At 41.7% G+C, this 19190-nt stretch overlaps 1 protein-coding gene across 8 annotated transcripts in view; it reads left to right on the top strand.

Moving 5' to 3' along the window:
• lrba (LPS responsive beige-like anchor protein) overlaps positions 1 to 19190 on the top strand; it is a 201704-nt gene that overhangs the window by 74030 nt on the left and 108484 nt on the right. For 7 of the 8 annotated variants that reach the window (XM_036000091.1, XM_036000094.1, XM_036000092.1 and 4 more), the window contains exons 30-34: positions 1956 to 2125; positions 4119 to 4203; positions 4487 to 4620; positions 5379 to 5440; positions 16664 to 16728. In XM_036000091.1, the coding sequence (XP_035855984.1) occupies positions 1956 to 2125; positions 4119 to 4203; positions 4487 to 4620; positions 5379 to 5440; positions 16664 to 16728 (516 nt within the window). Of the gene's footprint in view, positions 1 to 1955; positions 2126 to 4113; positions 4204 to 4486; positions 4621 to 5378; positions 5441 to 16663; positions 16729 to 19190 lie in introns of all 8 variants that reach the window. The other variant, XM_036000093.1, reaches the window with a different exon arrangement.

Here is a 19190-nt window from a genome sequence, read left to right as displayed (position 1 = left end):
GCTGACGGCTGATTAATCGACTGGGGCGGCCCACTCATGATAAGTGTGGCTAATGACCTGCTGAATAATTCACTGGGCCTTTGCTGGGGAACAGATGGAAGGCCAAACACATACACAGACATGTTCACTGGCACACTCGCACACACTTGTGCACTCATGCATTTATTTGTACTCTCATTATGCATATATTCAAATATTTTTGGACACATTCACGCCATTCACACACACTCCCAGCCTCCACACACCAGGGGGCCTCTGTCTCCCTCCCCTGCTGTTGACACCTGGGGTGCTTCACGTCAGCGCCGCCATTGTTCCCCTGATACCACTATGCAGCCCACTCACTATCAGAACAGAAAAAGAAGTTACCAGAAACTTTTATCTCCATCCCTCGTGGCTATCAATACTAATTCCATTCTGTCCAATCACTACTTCAGTTTTTATGTATCACTGTGGACCTTTTCAGTGTATGTTTGTATTTTAAACACAACTGTCAAGCCACTGGGATCTGTATGCAGCTCTATTATTCTTAAGTCATAGATCACTCGAAGCAAAGGTCAGCTGTCAGGGTTTAACATTCACAGTAACTTTTAATAGATCTGATCACCTGCCTTAAATCAACTGAGAACAGCCTTTGATACTGCAGCCAGTTATCTGTCTGCACCACAGGGAGCCAGACCCAACTATCCTCTTGTGTGTGTGCAATGAAAGCGTACATACACACTGACTCTGGGAACATGCAGGAATGCATGTTAGCCTCTTTTGTCTGTATACTGCCATTCTTTTCTTCCCATATTCAGATTTTCTGCGTTTGATGTTTGCTTGCATATCTTGGTGAGCCTGCATTGGTTTGTGTTTCTGAGAGGGAGCAGTAGCCAGTGATTAGACCCTGCTTCCCCTGTGTCAGCACTGATAAGCAGGGCCAGGCTCTCTTTGATATGGCCAGTTGTCTGTCAGAGCCCTGGTCTAAACTGACAGCTTATCTGCATGCTGCTCTCCTCCCATCTGCTGTTCGCCGGATGGGAATTGAACTCCATTCAGTTGTACCACATTACTACGTGAAATGCTTCCTGTTACTTTACAGAGGGTCTTTTTAAAGAAGCAGGATTATCATTGCATAGATAACTGTGTTTAGAAATGTAAGCTAGCTGTCAATGATCAGGCATTTGTGCTCAACAGATACAGAATGTAGAATTAAGTGCTTATAATACTCTAGCATCGAAAGCTGGAATCAAACATTCGTCAGATTCTCAGTATTTTCTTTCTTATTGACTTTAATCACATATTTTCTGTTCTAGATTGTGAAATTAGGAAACTTGGCGAGGTTTGGACAGATTTTTTTTCAGGCCAAGTTTTGTACAGCTGCTTACATTAAGATAACAGTGCCTTTAGAAGTTTGGCATATTTTGCTAAAAGAAAAAAATACAGTTTTGTTAAAGAATATTCCTTAGAGGAAGGTGTGGTTTTTGGTAAGCATACCATAACCCAGGTATCATGTTGACACTGATAGTGAAAATTGTCAAACAATAACATACCTACTATGTGCTTTAGAAGGATTGCTTTCAGCTGCAAACTGTTTGTTTATGACTTAGAAGTTGAAAACATACATCAAAAGTGTCAACAAGCAAAATGAAATGCATTTTTCTTCACTGTTGGCTGTTGTTTTATATTAAGTACAGTATGGCCAAGTAAACAAGTGTTCTAGACTGCTGCAGGTAAATGCTTGGTTAGTAAAGGGATGAATGGGACCATTTTAAAATACTGTGTGCCAGTAAAAGGGCCCTGTAATTACTCTTCCAGTTTAATGGATTGATGACTTAGTTGGTGTTGTTCCAGCCATATTGCATACATTAAAGTCTTGTGTTGTGAGGCTCGCTGTGAACTGGCACGGTCAGCAGTTTCTTGTAATAGATCTGTAAAGGTGACAATTAAATGTATTTTGTCTCGTCTCTCTACAGAAGTGTCGTCGTTGCACCCAAGAAAGCGGGCATGGCACCTTCTCCAGGCACTTCTACTGCTGTCCCAGCAGCCACTGCTGCGTCTGTGTCTGGTGGGACACCTATCGAAAGCGTTGCCGTGGTATCTTCTGGTGACGCCTCCCAGAGCACCTCTGCAGACTTTGCAGCTAGTGAGTACACACACAGGCACGCTTGCACACACGCGTGCGTGCGCACGCACGCACACACACACAGGCACAGGCACATACACACAGGCACGCGTGTGTGCGCGCGCGCGCACACACACACACACACACACACACACACACATTAGAAGGGCAGTGTTTCTGTGAGGGCAGATAAGTCATAACCTGGATGAGCCAGCTTTGAAAAAGTCAATATTTATTTAGAGGTTTTGCTCCTCTGTGTGTCAGAATAATACTGCTGCGCTTGTACAATGTAATCCAGTTACCCAAGGCTGGAGAAGACGGCATGAAACAATAGTTGCACTAATTCAGTTGTAATTGTTGTAGTGGCTATTCTCACATTTTTATACAGTAAAATTAAAAATTTCAAAATAGCATGTAACATTCATAAAAAAATAAAGATACATGTAAAATAATAATCACTGGTGTAAACATAAATGCCCCAAATCAAGTAAAAATATTTTATTAAGGTATACAGCAGTGATACAAGGATGAATTAAGGTGAATGAATAAAATAACAGTCATATCTTTTTTCATATATATTATTGCAACTTTATGAGCACACTAACCTTTCTGCATGTGCGAGTGTGTTAAAGTGTAATGTTTTTTCACTGAGGAGTCTGTGTATGTTTAAGGAAGGAGGGAGTGACATGAGAATGGGGTTTATGTGTTTTAGGAGATTGCGCATTTACTGTAAAATCAAGCTGGAGAGTGTGTGTGTGTGTGTGTGTGTGTGTCTGTATGTATTGCGTGTGCATGTGAACAATGATAAGTGTAAAAGCTGTATGCATAGGGTGCTTTGTGTCAGTGAGCAGTGTTGAGTAAATACGCTTTTTGAGCATATGTGTGTTTTAGTGGGGCAGTGGGAGGACTAATGGAGACGTTCATTTACTCCTCTTTGTTTGAAGGAGCTACTTCAGCTCGAGAGGGATACTCTCACCAGGCGGCCCACATGGCGCTGCTTAACACCTTATACACACACACATACACACATACACACATACACACACACACACACACACACACACACACACACACACACACACACACACACACACACACACACACACACACACACACACACACACACACATTCTAGCCTACATTGCACTGTCTGTCATTCCTTAAGAGTTATCCCTGCTTGGAGACTGTCCTGGCTGGAAAAACAAGCCCGCTGAAACACCAGAGGAATCCCCCTCCTCCATATTCAGCTGGGCATTAGCTTATTTATGAGCCACAGGGAAGTGAATTTACTGCCAGATCAATCAAACATGGACTTTGTACCTTGTGTGCCTCTGTCTCCAGAATGAAGTCGTAAAGCACCTTTTAGTTGTATAATGAAACAGTCACAAAAACAGCCCAGAGGGGTAAATTGGTATGTAATGACTTAATGAGTGAAAACAATTTGCAAGAATAGTAGGAATTTTTTCGCCTCACATTCCAACACAGGTGTAGCACTGAAAATATGACCTATTTATAAGAAATACCTACTATTGTGCATGTGTTTGATATATGGCTGACATATTAAAAACACCAACCAGAAATGATCACACTGTTTAAAGTATGACTGCAGCTGACAGTGAAGCGTTAACTGCATTTCAGCGCACAATTTAGAGGTTTCCATCATGAAAACCTCTGAATTGTAAATTGATAAGGAAGACATATTGTGCTCGGTGTACATCATCCACTATCTAACCGTAAAATTATATTTGTACCCCCACTTGCCCTATTTGACCATAAATCCCCTATTCTATACATTTGAATGGAGGCCATTGTATTATTTCACAAGATGCATGACGTTTCCTCACAGGTTTATGGTGCTACCCTGGTCGTATAATGTATGCTGCGCGCGTGTGTGTGTGTGTGTGTGTGTGTGTGTGTGTGTGTGTGTGTGCGCGCGCGCACACACGCATGTGTAGCGTTTTATTCTTGTCCAACATCGAGACTAATAACAGAGTTCTTTGGTTTCTCCCTGCAGCAGGCGGCCAGGTTCCAGCCAGCACTAGCCTGCCATCTGTCCCCCCACTCTCCCCTGTGACCCAGAACACAGCCCCCAATATGAGGTGATTCATCTTCTTTTCTCTCTCTCGCATACAGACACACACACACACACACACACACACACACACATACACACACACACACACACTATCAGCTTTTTATGGACATAAGCATCAGTTATTAATGCATATCCACCTATTGTTGTGTTGTCTTAATACTTTTTTTTTTAAATTTACGTGATATTTTACTGATATGTTTTAATTTGGCATTACCTAGATTTATTTAGGAGTTTTTCAGAATTTCATCTTACTATGAACTGTTTTTGTGTTTGGATTCCATCTCTAGTATCTCGGAGCGTCTGGAGCATGCTCTGGAGAAGGCAGCTCCTCTGCTGAGAGAGATCTTTGTGGACTTTGCTCCCTTCCTGTCTCGGACCCTGCTGGGCAGCCATGGACAAGAGCTCCTTATTGAGGGCACGAGTAAGTACAACATCACAGAGACTCATTACAGATACAGTTTTTTGAAAAATGTCACAACAATTTTTTTTTTTTTTTTTTTTTAACTTTCACTTCAAGCATGGTGCGTCCTTTAAGTGTTGTCCTCATTTAAATGCAATAACAAATCCAGGCCGTTGTTAATCTAATAGTGTAATGAGTGTGCATTGAGTCAAGAGCTGGTAGTTGTGCTGAAGGTTTCTAGGGGGCCAGGTCATAGGCCAGGCCACTAATAGCAGTGTTTGGGATGTCTGCTGCCACCAAACAAAATGGAAAGTTGATTGATAGCTGCAGGGGGGCCTGAAGAAAAGGCAGGGGGAGGTGTGTGTGTGGTTGTGTGTGTGTGATGGTGCATGTGTCTCTGTGTCATATGAAGAGCAACTGAAAGACCAAAGGCTACTCTGCCTTCTTCCCGTCTGTGCAGCAGACTTTGGACACTCTAGTGGCCCCCTGCCCTCTGAAAGCCCAGGGCTCGCCATTAGGGATCAATGGGACATATGCTGGCCAAGTCAGGCCTGTAATACAAGGCCCAAATATGTATTAGTTTACAGTAACATCATGTCGGCTCATTAGGCCCATCAATACTATCTGCTGTCTTGCAGATGGCACAAGGTTAGGTAATCCGTGTCTATTTGTGTGTGCATAGTGCATGATTTTGTTTCCACAAGTACAGAGGATAACAATAAGTGTTCATTGTCAAATGTACATTACTTTCTGACTCCTTTTCTTTTGTATTTCTTCAGGCCTGGTGTGTATGAAGTCCAGCAGCTCGGTGGTTGAGCTCGTCATGCTTCTGTGTTCACAGGCAAGTCTGGCATCTATATCTTTTCTTACCCCTGTCCTCTGCTTTTCCACCGATCTGATACATCTGGCTCACTCAAGTGCCGTGAATCCACAGCCCAGAGTGGAGACAGTGAGCCATCCAACGCCTTATCTTCTTCTCCACACTACCTTGTCTACCTTGCCACATTCGTCCCATCCCCGAGCGAGGTCAGGGAAACCGGAGAAAAGGCATCTCTGGCCGCAAATATTGGTTTTAGGGTCAAGGGTGGCCGACCTGTCCGCGTCATCTCTGACCCGAACGCCGGCCCTTGTGGCCGGGCCAAACTGATGAGGAGGGATAATGTAGATTTGATGGTGCTTTGCATTGATTATCCCTCTCTTCTCGGTTGTCTTGTGGGTGTTTTGTTGCCAAGTTTATTTAGCTGCTGCCGGATTCATGAATACTAATTTAGGGATCATAAGCAGGCGTGGGCAGATCAATGATCGGTGATGTCAATAGATCACTCCAGGATGGCTGATTAGCATTAAGACACACAAAGCTACTGAAGGCTGTGCGGACCAAAACACAGTACACTGTGTACTTCACAGTTATGTGTAAATGCATCTCATAAAACAGTGTATTTATTCAGTGTAGAAGCACTCATTTTTATAATGTAACACACACAAACAGTTGCCCTCATATACACACATCCAGTGACAAGGACAACAGATAATAACTCCCCTCTGGCCCTGTTTGTTTGCATCTTTACCATTTAAAGCACCTCGTGAAAAAACAAAGATATCCAATAATAGAAAGCACATCTGATTAATGACACCGCTCTCACCGCTGCGCTCGGCTTTTTTTTTTTTTTTTTTTTTTATCAGCCTTATTTTCTAAAGAAATAGCACCTGTCATCTGGCTTTCTTTCCTCCACCTTCTCCTCCTTTTAACCCCTACTCTTGTTTGGTTCCCATTATTCACTTCGCGTCTTCTCTAAAAAGGTAATACAGTCAGATTACACATCTGTTTGGATGTCAGGGGCCGTGCATAGATTTGTGCTAGTGGGACACATGGAGGGAATGCAAGCCCTCTAATGTCCAGAGACGAAGGAATAGCAGGAGTGAAAGCTAGATAGAAAACCAAAGAGAGAAGAATGACAGGCTCTAATGCACCTATTTGTCATATCTGTCAGGGTGTTGTTTAATGCTAATCTAATCAAAGGCAGAATCTTGGTGATTGCTCCGCTGCACAGCTCATGCCTCGCTTCCCCCCTTTGGTCCCCAGCCCAAGCTATTTCTTCCTTTCTCTAAGCTCCAAGCTACCCCACCCATCTCCACCACACACACACACACACACACACACACACACACACTCTCTCTCTCTCTCTCTCTCTCTCTCTCTCTCTCTCTCTCTCTCTCGCTCAGTGAGAGGAACAGGGATTGGCCAGCGAAGTGTTGATTGCTTCAATAAATCATCCAACCAAATTCTCTCACAGCTAATGCAAATGTAATTTTATTGTTGTGTAAGGGGGGGAAATAGGGGGGAGGAAGGTAGAGGCGATATGCTGCTTTCTACTGGGGAAAAGAGGACAACAGGGACAGACTTTCCTCTGGGCTAGATTACTATGTATAATTATTTGTGTTTGTTCTCCTTGTGGGGCAGTGAGTGGGAGCCAGTGCCATGATTGATGACATTATTTAGCAAAGTTTGTTGGGCCCTCTGGCACAGGAAGCGCTCAATCCTCTCACAGGAAGTGCCTCTGTTGCCATCTTGTGACTCCTTCCTGCCTTCACGCCAACGAGTGGAGGGAATAGATGGAGATGATTTTGATTGATTTTTCTCCCTCCACCCCCACACCTTCATCGGAGATGCGACGCGATACCATCTCTGTGAAATTTTAATTAATTTCCCGAGCTTTGAGATGGAGTGGAGCCAGGGTGAAGGGTCAGGAGGCTTGGGACTGCAGAGCAGTTTTTAATCAGGGATCCTATGAAAGTTGCATTGGCGCCCACATCAGCTTGGCATTGAGGACGGGATTGTAAACCGCTGTTTGATAGGGCCCCATTTCTAAACAACTACAACTGTGCTCCCAATTAAAGGGCCATTTTGGTCAGACATAAACTGTTGGGGTGGCATGCTGCCTTGTTCTCCGCTGTAATATTGATCCTCGAGGACTGCTGAATATACAAAATGAGGATTAATGATGATATACTGGAGCTGCAACAGAGTGCCGCTCAAAATAGTAAAGAGCTGCCACTTGTGTATCTGCTGGCATCGTTGTCACTTCAAGATGTACCATGTTTAAGCGCAGAATCTAACTTTTTGACATGAAATTATTGTCAGAAAATGGAGAAAAATGGCCATTACAATTTCCCAGATCACAAGTTGACATATTTAAATTGCTTATTATGTTCAACCAACAGTCTAAAATCCAAAAATATTCTATTCAATCTATTGTAAAAGTTGTTGGAGATTTTCTGTCAGTCGACTGTGTAATTGTTTCAGTTCTACTCAGTTTCTAAATTCTACACTCTCTAAATGATAACCATAATTACAGGAGAAGTTATTTTTGTAAGGTTAATATCAAGACGTCATATCACTTCTAGGTTATTGAATGTGATGGCTTCCTCAAAGTAGCTCTTGCATTTTACATGAATCTGATCCAAGTTTTCTCTGGTGAACCATGTTCACCGAGGGTCTTGCGTGTACTGTAAAGAACCACTCTCCCCCTCTTCCAGTGCCCTTGATTCACCTTGACAGTTTCACTCTCCCTCCCACACTTGTTTTCTCCCATCTTTGTAATGTTTACGGCCAGCGTGTTGTTTCCTGGGTGCACTTCTTAAAGTGGCTTCCACCCAAAACATCTGATAAATAAATAATGCGCTGGTACAAGACAGAGCTTTCTCTTGCTTTGAGAAATCATCTCATCGGTTACTGGACAGTCTACGATGCGCAGAGGCCCATAAATCTCCTCAGTAGCTGCATTTGTGTCCTGTAGATCAGCCATTATTGTCCGGCCCCTCTGTCAGCCCATCCATTCTTCTGCCATTTATCAGAGAGAGAGAGAGAGAGAGAGACAGACTCTGGTTTCATGATGGTCAAACCCAGATAGGAAAGACTGCTCTTCCTCACATGTCAAGAAATACATTCAATGTAGTGTAATTCATTATTCTATTCTTTTAACTGTTAATGGGTCAGTTCACCTAAACAAAACTTACCTTGAATTGCATATAGCAGTGCAATTAATTTTGTTTGTATATGCCCTGGTATTCACTTATCTATTACTAAATACAGCTTCACTAAGCCACTAACATGGCTGTAGTCTCTCAGCCTTATTTTAACATTATTCGCCACCAACTGGCAGCAGAAAACTCAAGAGATTGATTTCTTGAAACACAAACACATAAAAACACAACTAGCTGCATTACTATATAGAACGAGGGGTAAGTGGGAAATGTGGGTGAACCAAGCAATCAACACCCAGCGCAGCGCAAAGCCCGACGCAAGTGTCTTTGCTAGTTTAAGACCGACGCAGTTGTCAATTTCGTTTAAATAGCAAATGCACCTGTGCCCATCTTTGCGCCCACGCTGGTCTTACAGGGAGGTGTGTTCAGGTGAATTCTTGGCGTATTGCTATCTTGAGGCAGTGAGAAGTGATCGTGCCAGTGACCAACAAAAACCTGGACAAAAGTCAATAGCTCAGCATTTCATTGTTATTTTAACAGAGAATTAGTAAAATGCGCCTAGGCTCGTGCACAGCGCACGCACACTATGCTTGCTACACACACACAGGGAAGCGCAGGAGCACACAAACATGCAAAAGATTACAAATAAAAATATTACGGTGCGAATCCGCCATTGTAAACGCGCCTGGCTTTTAAAGGGAATGGAAGTGACACTCTGATTGGTTTATTGCATGTTACGCCCAAAACACATCTATGAATTAATGAAGACACTAAGTACAACCCTTTTGAACAATGCGCCCGGCGCACGGACCCTTTTTTTCAGCCGTCAAACTAGCAAAAGTGAATTTGGACAGGCCCTAAACGCACCATGCGCTTCACGCCGTGCGCTTAGATCGTTAAAATAGGGCCCTTACTGTTAAATGTTTGTGTTGAAAGTTATTGTATTAGATTATGTGGTTTATTGAACTTTAGTAGCTGACACATACACTATCTCTGTTCTAAGCAAACAGCATTTTTGTTGGGACCACTAATGCAGATAATCTTTTTTTAATAGTAATTCAATAACATTAATGCTAATCCAATGACCACACATTAGCATTAAGTTCCCAGCCAGTCTCATCAAAGTTAACCTGTTTAACAGATGGGCACCTCTCTCCCTCCCAGTCAGCAGGGAGAAGAACATTGACTTCCCCAAACACTTGGTTCCTCCTGACCCTTGACCCTCTGACCTCCAGGTTAGAGGTAAGAGTGGCGGAGGCATAGAAGTTTAAACCCCTGCAGTCAGGGAACAGGTCGGGAGTGAACGGTCATCATGCTCCACACAATCAATAACATAATCTGAGAAACGAGGAAGCTTAGTGGCCCTGGAAATGGGGCAAAAACAACAACCGGCAAGTTGAACAATAGGCACGGTTACTTATGCTTGTTTTATTAAGTATTCACTGTTTGTTAGTTGCTTATTTTGAATGTCATGTTGCTGAATGTGGAGTCTGATGTTTGCTAAATAGTCATTTATATCTGTCAGTGGACACATTTCTTCTTCTCCCCCCGTAAGTGAGGCTTTGATGGATCAAGAGCAGACCATGTTGTATGAACCACCTGGGGAGCGGAGAGAGGTGATAGAAGTGGCGAGGAATGTGATGAAACCAGGGGACAAAAATACTTTCCCCATCATTTTCCTCACAGTCAGACCCACACCCCGCTGTGCAGTTAAACAGGCACACAAGGTTCAAGATCAGTGCAAATCAAAGTGTTATTATTTCCCCTCCCTCCCTGTTCGCCCTCACCCGGTGCTCTGCTCCAGTGCCCCTTTACAGCCGTGCCACGCGGCTCGGTGTCCCCGCCATCACTCTCCATTTCAGAGGATAATATCATGCTGTATGTTCTTTGAAAAGGTACTTTCCTGTGAGACGTAGAGAAAACATAGGAACACCAACTGGCACTTAATTCTGCAGGCTCCCTATCGTTGCAACTATGCAGCCAGAGAGGGGGCGGTGGGATGCGTTGTGTTGGAGGAGGTGGGGGTCAAGGGGGACTTCCTGACAGGAAGTGAAGTCTAGCTGAGAGGGGAGAATCAGACGTGAGACTCCTAAAAAACTGTGAGTGGCTTTTAATTTGGCTCCCAGCCGGTTTTACTGTGAGCTGGCTTCAAGTGGCTCGGGACTGGAGGGCCTCAAGTGGCATAAATGGTTGGTTATTTATACACAATGTATAATCGTGTTTCAAATAAATGAATTTCCCTGACAGAGCCCTCTCCTCCTGACGGGCACTGTTAATGTAATGTTTTCTTACCTGACAGGTCCCCAAGTTATAAGGCCATGGAATGTATTCTTACGTTTCTCCCCCTGCTATCCTCTCTCAGCCATCATGCTGATTAAATCGTGTCCTGGCTTCTTTGCTCAGATCTGGAGTGGAAATTCACTTACCTGCATTTTTGATCTGGTAAAAGCCGAGTTCAAAACTTGGACATGATTAACTGTCATTCCTGCTCATACTTCAGGGGGCTTACACAGAATTCAGAGTTGCACAGAGTCATATTTTAACAACCATTATATTCAGTATCCTTGGGTATTTTGATGACAATCGGTTGGCATTGTTAAGTGAGGTTTGGTCCTGTCCAGATTTGTAGCATTGAAAGCCTTAGTCAACCGAGGACATATTTTACATGCTATTCTTGTTAATCTGCGGTACATTGTTGTGTTGAATTCATACCATCATTGAAACATCTGGCAAAAGTTGGGCTACTTTTTGAGAGTAACCTTGTAAAGGATAAGCGGTTACAGATTACGGACAGATGGATGAACCTACATAAAATGTGTTGATGCCATTGACTTATAAGCCTAAACTATATATCCATCAATATGTCTTAATCACTGCACATTAAAATCATTCATTTAGCAAGTTCACATTTCTAATTATTATGCATCTCCAAATGAGATGGCTGGAAATGATTCTACGTTTCCTCGTCAACTAAAAGCTAAGACGAGAACACACAGAAAGATTGATCCTGCTCTCACCAATAGAGCAACTTCCATGGAATTGAAAAGGTATTAGGCAACTGAGATCAGCCTTATTAGAAACCAGTCTGTACTGCGGCTTAAAGTTGTTTGTGTATTTTGTTGTGCTGCAAAGTAATGCAAAATACTCTATTGTGTACTGAAAAGTCTAGACATACAGTTTAAACAAATAAAAGAAAAATATTCATGAAAATGAGGTTGTCGTTTGAGGTGATGATTTCATTGCTCATATAGAACTGAACATCTGTTCCACTTGGACATGCAACAGCTGCACAGTGTTTAAGTATTCTTATTCTCCTACATCATTAAAACCCACTGACATTAAACTGAAGGAACCACATACCGCATTTGTTCCAAGATAAGATTGCTAAAGTATTTCTTTTAAAAATGGATTTCTTATGTTGCCATGCCGGCTTATTAAATGTACTGTATACATTTATGGGTTCCACTTAAACATACTTTTCATGCACAGGTCAAGTGTTGTAACATGTTTCTGGTTCGTCTGTTTGGTGTATGCGGGGGTTTAGGTCATGTTTGTTCACTCTTCGTGTTACTGTAGCCATGAAAGTGTAAGTCCATGAAGCTCTTGGAGACCCTGCAGTATAAATATTTGGACATCAGTAAATATTCCCTCAGTTGTGAATTTGATCGCGCAAACACCAATATAAGTGTCTGTTTTTCTTTAAGCAGATACCATCTGAACTCGCACATGTGGACTGTCGAGGGCCAGAGTAGACACACCGGTGTTAAGTTATTCATACACAGACGCATGTTTTTCAGACACAGCAGCATGAATAAACAACAAACTACTCAACTTCTGCATTGATCAGTCGAAAGGACAATGATGAATAACATATTTGATAGTTTATGGTAAAAGTACATTTTTGTTTTGTCTTTGTCTCACTCATCCGCACGCATGGGCTGTTTTTGTTGGTCTTTGTTGGTATGAGATGGCTGTTCAGAAACATTTGGGTTTCCTTGTCTGTTCTTATTTGGTTTGTTTAAAATGCCACCATCTGTTATTGATATGTCACTGGCCTAAGGAAATTTAACTGTATAGCAGTTAATGAGAGAATTATTCAAATTTCTTGTTCAAATGGTGCATTTAGTTTCCATCTGCTTTGTCTTTTTATTTTTAATTTGTTTTATTTTTAATTTTAAAGATTATTTTTTGGACATTTTCAGGCCTTCATTGATAGGACAGCTGAAGACATGAAAGGGGAAAGAGAGGGGGAATATCATGAAGCAAAGGGCCACAGGTCGGAGTCGAACCCGGCCCGCTGCATCGAGGAATAAACCTCTATATATGGGCGCCCGCTCTACCAACTGAGCTATCCAGGCGCCCCTGCTTTGTCTTTTTACAGTCTTATTCTGTGTCACCCTGTAATTAAACTCCTATACTGTTATACTTTTTTGGATGTGAATAATCAGTAGCTGTCATTTTTGCCTCTGCTGAGGATTTATGCTTTTGTCATCCCATCTTAAGTTGTATCCCCATAGCCTTTCAAATCAACAAATACTTGTGATTATGAGTGATGCCACCGAAAAGCACAACCGACTTATTTGTTATTTCGGGAGAGCCGAGACATTTCTTTCTTCAGTGTTGGAAAATGTTTTCCTTGTGTTGTGGCGAGCCTGATGTTTGGAAGGCAATTTTGCTCAGGAGGTCTGTGTTTTCTCACTAGTGGTAGTGGTATATTTAGATGTTGATTATGGATAATCAGCTGTAATGACGGAAGTGCGTGGCATGTGTGTTTAGACTCAATGCCATCATCGTGGAACACAGACCAAACAGAGCTCTCTTATTGGCTTCAGATTGAGATGGGCATTTCCATGAGCAGATTAAAAATGTTCATTCATACACGCCCTCAAACGCACAAAAATAAAAAAAAAGGTAACAAAATGTAGCATCTTGTACCTATATTAAACATTGGCAGAATTTCCAATCAGGATCAAGGGACAGCCCTCTCTCTCTCTCCGTCCTATCATCTGTTAGGAGGTCAGGTTAAAGGTGAGAGGTCACAAATGGCTGCTTGTATCCTCTCATCGGGAGCGCTGTGGTCATGGCCCCTATAGCGGCCATAAAAGCCATGACACCGCTGACCAGGGCAGCCAAAATCCAATATTCTATCACTGACCTGTCTCCGTTTCCTTTTTTGTCACCGAGAGATGTCCCTCAGATCGGGGTCATTGCTTTTTTAATTCAACTAGAGAAGCCATTTCTTAGCCCATAATGACACCATTAGTCTTGCTATCACCTTTGTCTGTGTCCACGAAATGCCAATGGCCTCTACGTCGTTTGTCAAACCTCATTTAGAACCGAAGCCTTATCGAGCTGCAGTTTTGCAACAATCATTTTATTTCTGCCGAAGAAGCTTTTAGTTGTGCTTTAAATTCTCCGACGCCTGCATCAAAGTCCCAATGTATTTTAAAGAAATCACATAAACAGGATTTAATGTCACTGGTTTTCTGGTTCTCCAGAGAGGACGACTCTATTTACTTCCTGTGGTGTTTATTTGAAATCCAGAAAGTGCAGTCTGGCCCGGTATGGAATATCCCCACAGCCACTGGCTAACACTCATGGTTAATGTCCTTCAACTGCAGTCTATGCTTCAACTAGAAGGCCCCAAGGCTGCTCTTACACACTTCCTCTAAAGCAAGCCTCAGCCGCAAAACCCTCTGCCAGTACTCAAATCCAAAACACTGTTTCCACTCCCAAGCCCAGACTTTTATTCCCTCTGTGCCCTCTTTATTTGGAATGTATTGTAAACACGGTCAATGCCAATATGGTCTTTTAGGACAAAAAGCAGTTTTGAATCGAGGTTAAGTGTTCAGTTGGTGTCTGTATGACGTGCAGTTGTTTACAGAGTGATGGTGCGCAGGCATTTCAGAAGGAGGGTTCCTCTTGGCTTGGTGCATGATTGGTTTTGATTTACATGTGTTGTACCGAAAGGGGAACAAATGTATGGTTTCGAAAATTATCACAAATGTACAAATATGTTTGGATGTGTATTAGAACTTCTTGTAAATTTGATCTTTCCTTCCTCCTCGTAGCGCTGATATCCTCGTCCCTGTGGGCTCTCTAGGTTTACTGAAAGGCCAGTCGCTACATAAACACACAGTTTCCTCTATCAGCTCAAGAGATGATGACAGCAGAGTTTAAAACGTTTATGCTTACATACACATACACACTGCGTGGCTTTCACGTACTTTTTGCAACTCAATCAAATGGTTAACTCAATTAAAATCTGTTGTTTTGGCCACTTTGTTGAAAGGAGAATTTCTTTAAGAGTGAAAAAAATGTATCCTATTATTTTCACCACTACTGAAATTACTATTGCACACTTATCAACAAATGACACATTTTAATAAAAGCTGACGAGTGTGGAATGTATGGCGGCTTAAAGCTGTGATTAATGATTTTTTTTAAAGAGTAGTTTGGTAGTTTAGGTCTCTAACCTGAGGTTTTTCGCGCATATTTCTCCATCTCCCCCGAGAGGAAGGGGGGGGGGAGCGCTGTGAGGTTCAGACAGGCCCCATGACCTTGTTGCTTTATTATTCTTTTGACGGTTGTGTTGAAGGTGTTGAAATATTGAACAGAACATGAGAGACGGTGACCGCTGAGTTTCCCTTCTCTCGTTGTCCTTTCAAAATTGAGGATTTAAAGTTGCACACGGCTGCGGTTGGATTGTTTAGACTGACACCTTGAACCATAACGTTAGTCAAAGAGGAGGAAATTTGTGTATTGACTTGTGATAAATGCACTCTCAACACAGCTCTTTCACTCCTTTCCACTAGTTTGCCAGCTGATTATGTAGCCTTAGCTGACCAAAGCAGTCAGTGTGCCTTTTTTGGATGATGTTTCTGCAGTGGCAGGAAAGCTTATAGACACTCTGTCTGTAAACCACTGAGTCACCAGGATGTTCCCATGAATAGTTTTCTACGGGATCCAGTTATGAAGAGTTCAGATTTCAAAAAGGATTTTACTTGAGCTGGAAAAAAATTGTCAATTAATTGATGAATCGATCGGGGGGGGGGGCACCAAATTCATGTTAATTTAAAAAAAAGTTTTTTCAGTACAGAAAAATACTTTGCACAGCTATAACGTGTGACAGGTGTGTTGGAGAAGGTTAAGTAGGTCAAAAGTTGTAAAGAAACTCCCGTACACTGCCTAATTTGCAATAAATAAATTTCCTTGTAGGCAACGTTTTCGGTACTAGACCATCATCTGGCAAATTGAATGAAGCGAGTTCGGTTGCAACTTTTGTTTTTTTCAAAAATTAAAATGTCTTAACGTGAATCCAACATATTATTTGCAAATATAAATCAGCCTATATGTGAAAAAAAGACAATGATGATAGGCTTACTGGTCACCAAGATAGCCATCCTCAGATACAGTTCATCCTAAGGATTCACTGTGCCACATGTACAGTATGTTTAACATTAAAAGATGATTTAAAAAAAAAAAATCATGCCAGCAATGATTTTTATAACTTAGTTTTCTATGCACTAAAAAGGTATGTATAAAATCTTTAGGCTTTTATTGTAGGCCCAGTTTAATATGCAACTTAATTTTTATAAAATATGTAGTAGGGGGTCCCTGCTCTGTCCCTCTCTCAGATAAGGGGTCCTTGGATTAAAAAACGTTGAAGACCCCTGGTTTAAGTAATTATTCAAGCAGAAATGCCAAACATTCCCTTGGTAAATTTTAAAATTCCCTGCTTTTCTCTGTTTTATATCATTGCCCACTGAATATCTTTAGGTTTTGGACTGTTGGTCGATAAAAATAATCGTTAGTGATCATTTTACTCAAACTCTGGAGAAATTATTGGACTCTTACAACTTTAAACTTTGGTTATTCTTTTTTTTTTAGTAGCTTTCGGAAGGAATGTATTAGCACTGCTTTAATATAATCACCTGCATCCAAATGTGGAAGATTTATTAACCAACCTATACTTCTATGTAATAAGAGATTCACTGGACCATGTGTAAAATGTACCTTTTATATAACTTGGTAAAGTCATGTCAGTGCGGTTATTAATATTGTGTGTGTTCTCTTGCAGGAATGGCAGAATTCCATCCAGAAGAATGCAGGTCTCGCCTTTATCGAGTTGGTCAACGAAGGCAGGTAGGTACCTCTGACGCGCTAAGTGCTTTCCTCTCTGCTTGCAGCAGCACTTCTTCATTATCTTTCCAACCTCTAGCCGTCAGCCGCTTTCCAATTTCACCATTCCTGGATCACATCAGCCCCTAAGGCCCTTGTGATGGGGTGGCTGTTCTAGATTCTGGACAACAATCAATGATGGGGGGCGGGGGTGTTAGAGGAGCTTGGTAGAGTGAGGATGGAAGATCCCTGAGTTTAAGGCTCCATGCAATACGTGCTTATCCCACAGGGATTTGGGAAAAGGAGGGAGTTTAGTTAAAAGGTGACAGGCCCTGATCGCTGGTTCCTCTGTGACAGTTGGGAAATCACTCTTGATTTCCTGCTCTCCCCCCCTGTCAGTTTATGCCTTCCTGGTTGAGCCTTTATCAGCCTGTAATCATCTCTTCTGTCTGCCGCTGTCTTTTGTTTTTTTGTCTTTTTTTATAATTATCCCGACATTTGAGCCTCTCCATCCCTCCCTAATAAGACTCTCATTTCCACATCAGTTTCTCTTAGTCTTGGAATACATCAGTTGCCGATTTAGAGAGCCATACTTTCCATTATTGATCCTCAGCTTTTAAAATTGGCAGAGGCTAATCCACAGTAATGCTAATGAGACTGGCAATGTACTGTAATCCTATGAGTTCTTTGTGGAGGACAGGATTTGTGATTCACTTAAGAGGCTGATCCTATACAGCCATAACTCAAGTCGGAGTTTCTAGTGAAAGTGCAAACATCTGTATGCAAATGTATGTCTGGTCTGTCTCTTAGTGGACATCAAACAGCCATTTGAACAAACAACATGATTAGTTGCACATCAAATTCCCCACCAGTCCTAACTGTCATTATTTCATTTATTTGATCAAAGTCCACCCTGAGCAGGTTTTGTGTAATTCATTAATGTAATTTATTTGACAGTCTGTAGAAAGGTCTGCCCAGAGTGATAGCAGTTTGATAAAACGGGGTGTCTGCAGGTCTTGAAAGGTCTTACAATGCATGGAATACTATTTCCTCATAAAAGGCCTTAGAAGGTATTAAAAAGTCTTAAATTTCATTAACATGGTCTTAAATATTTTTCTTGCCATAGGCAGCAACGCTACTTCTAAAATGTTTCTGTATGTGCTTGCGGGCTGTAGACTTTATACCCTTATAAATCACAAGTGGTCCGACTTTATTTTTTTGGTGGAGCACTATTAGACCTAAAACAAGCACTGTCACTACTGCTGGCTACAGTAGCTAGGAAGCTCATAGCCCCATATGGACAAGTGAAAAACTTTTAAATAAGCATTTTTTTGGATTTGTTAATCGGTCTATTTCGCCGCTTATCTGGATCCAAGTCAGTCACATTAGTTCAATTAATTATATCATTAAAAAAACTGAATAAAAAATGATGTTATAATAAATAATACTAGGCCTTTTCTATCTTACTGGGACGCTCATACTTTGGCCAGTATGACTGTCAAAGAGGTATTAAATGGTATTCTATCTGTTAGTTAAAAGGGTCTTCAAAAGTATTGAATTTAACTAGGCAAACCCTGCAGGAACTCTTTATTATATTGCTTATCACTAAATATTTTACTATTTCGTCTTAAGAGAAGTCTGTTTTGTCCATAAGTACAGTCTTAAGCAGAGAGCACCATAAAGAAGGGCAGCGGCTGGGTTATTGATAGCGGGGCCACGACGGGACCATAGAGGCTGCAGAGGCCCCAGCACCTCCGCTCCCCTGCTGCCCTGTGCTGAAACAGCAGGCTTAGGTTACAGCCATCCCCTGGCCCCTAAACCCCCACCCCACAGTCAGTCCCAGCCCTCCCCATCCCTCCTCTCTGGCCCCTGGTCTGTTATTGTTCCACTTTGCACAGTCCTAACCTTTAGGGCTGTCGAGAGGTTTCTTCGACCTACGCACACGCACGCACACACACACACACACACACACACACACACACACACACACACACACACACACACACCATGCATGTTTCATCAACACTGATAAGAAGAGGGAGTTAGGCTACATATGTAGCAACATGGGCAGAGATCCTCCCTCTTGTCAGATGCATATCATTAACAAGTCAATTAGCACCTGCGCCCCAGTTAGAGGATCTATCTGGTTTTGTTTTGTTTCCAAATTAGATTTTCTGCTTATTTTGCACGGTTCTTTTTCATCATTTTATGGATATTACATGGCTGTTCCATCTCTAAGTTACCATATCACAGTGTTAAACAGATGTTTTAAATACTCTGAAGCTCAAGATTTTATGATATTGCTAAGCATCTGTCTGATATTTTCCCCTCTATGATGGAAGTAAATTGATATCAATATACATAATAATAATAATAATAATATTCATATTCATATTAATAATAATAATAATAATAATAATAATAATAATAATAATAATAATAATAATCAAATCAGAAAGAATTGCAAATACATTGTGTAGTGTTCC

Source organism: Sander lucioperca, chromosome 4 (assembly GCF_008315115.2).
Source record: "Sander lucioperca isolate FBNREF2018 chromosome 4, SLUC_FBN_1.2, whole genome shotgun sequence".
In the NCBI taxonomy this organism is placed as follows: domain Eukaryota; kingdom Metazoa; phylum Chordata; class Actinopteri; order Perciformes; family Percidae; genus Sander; species Sander lucioperca.
Note: the sequence above shows the minus strand (reverse complement) of the source record. Positions and strands in the feature narration are given on the sequence as shown.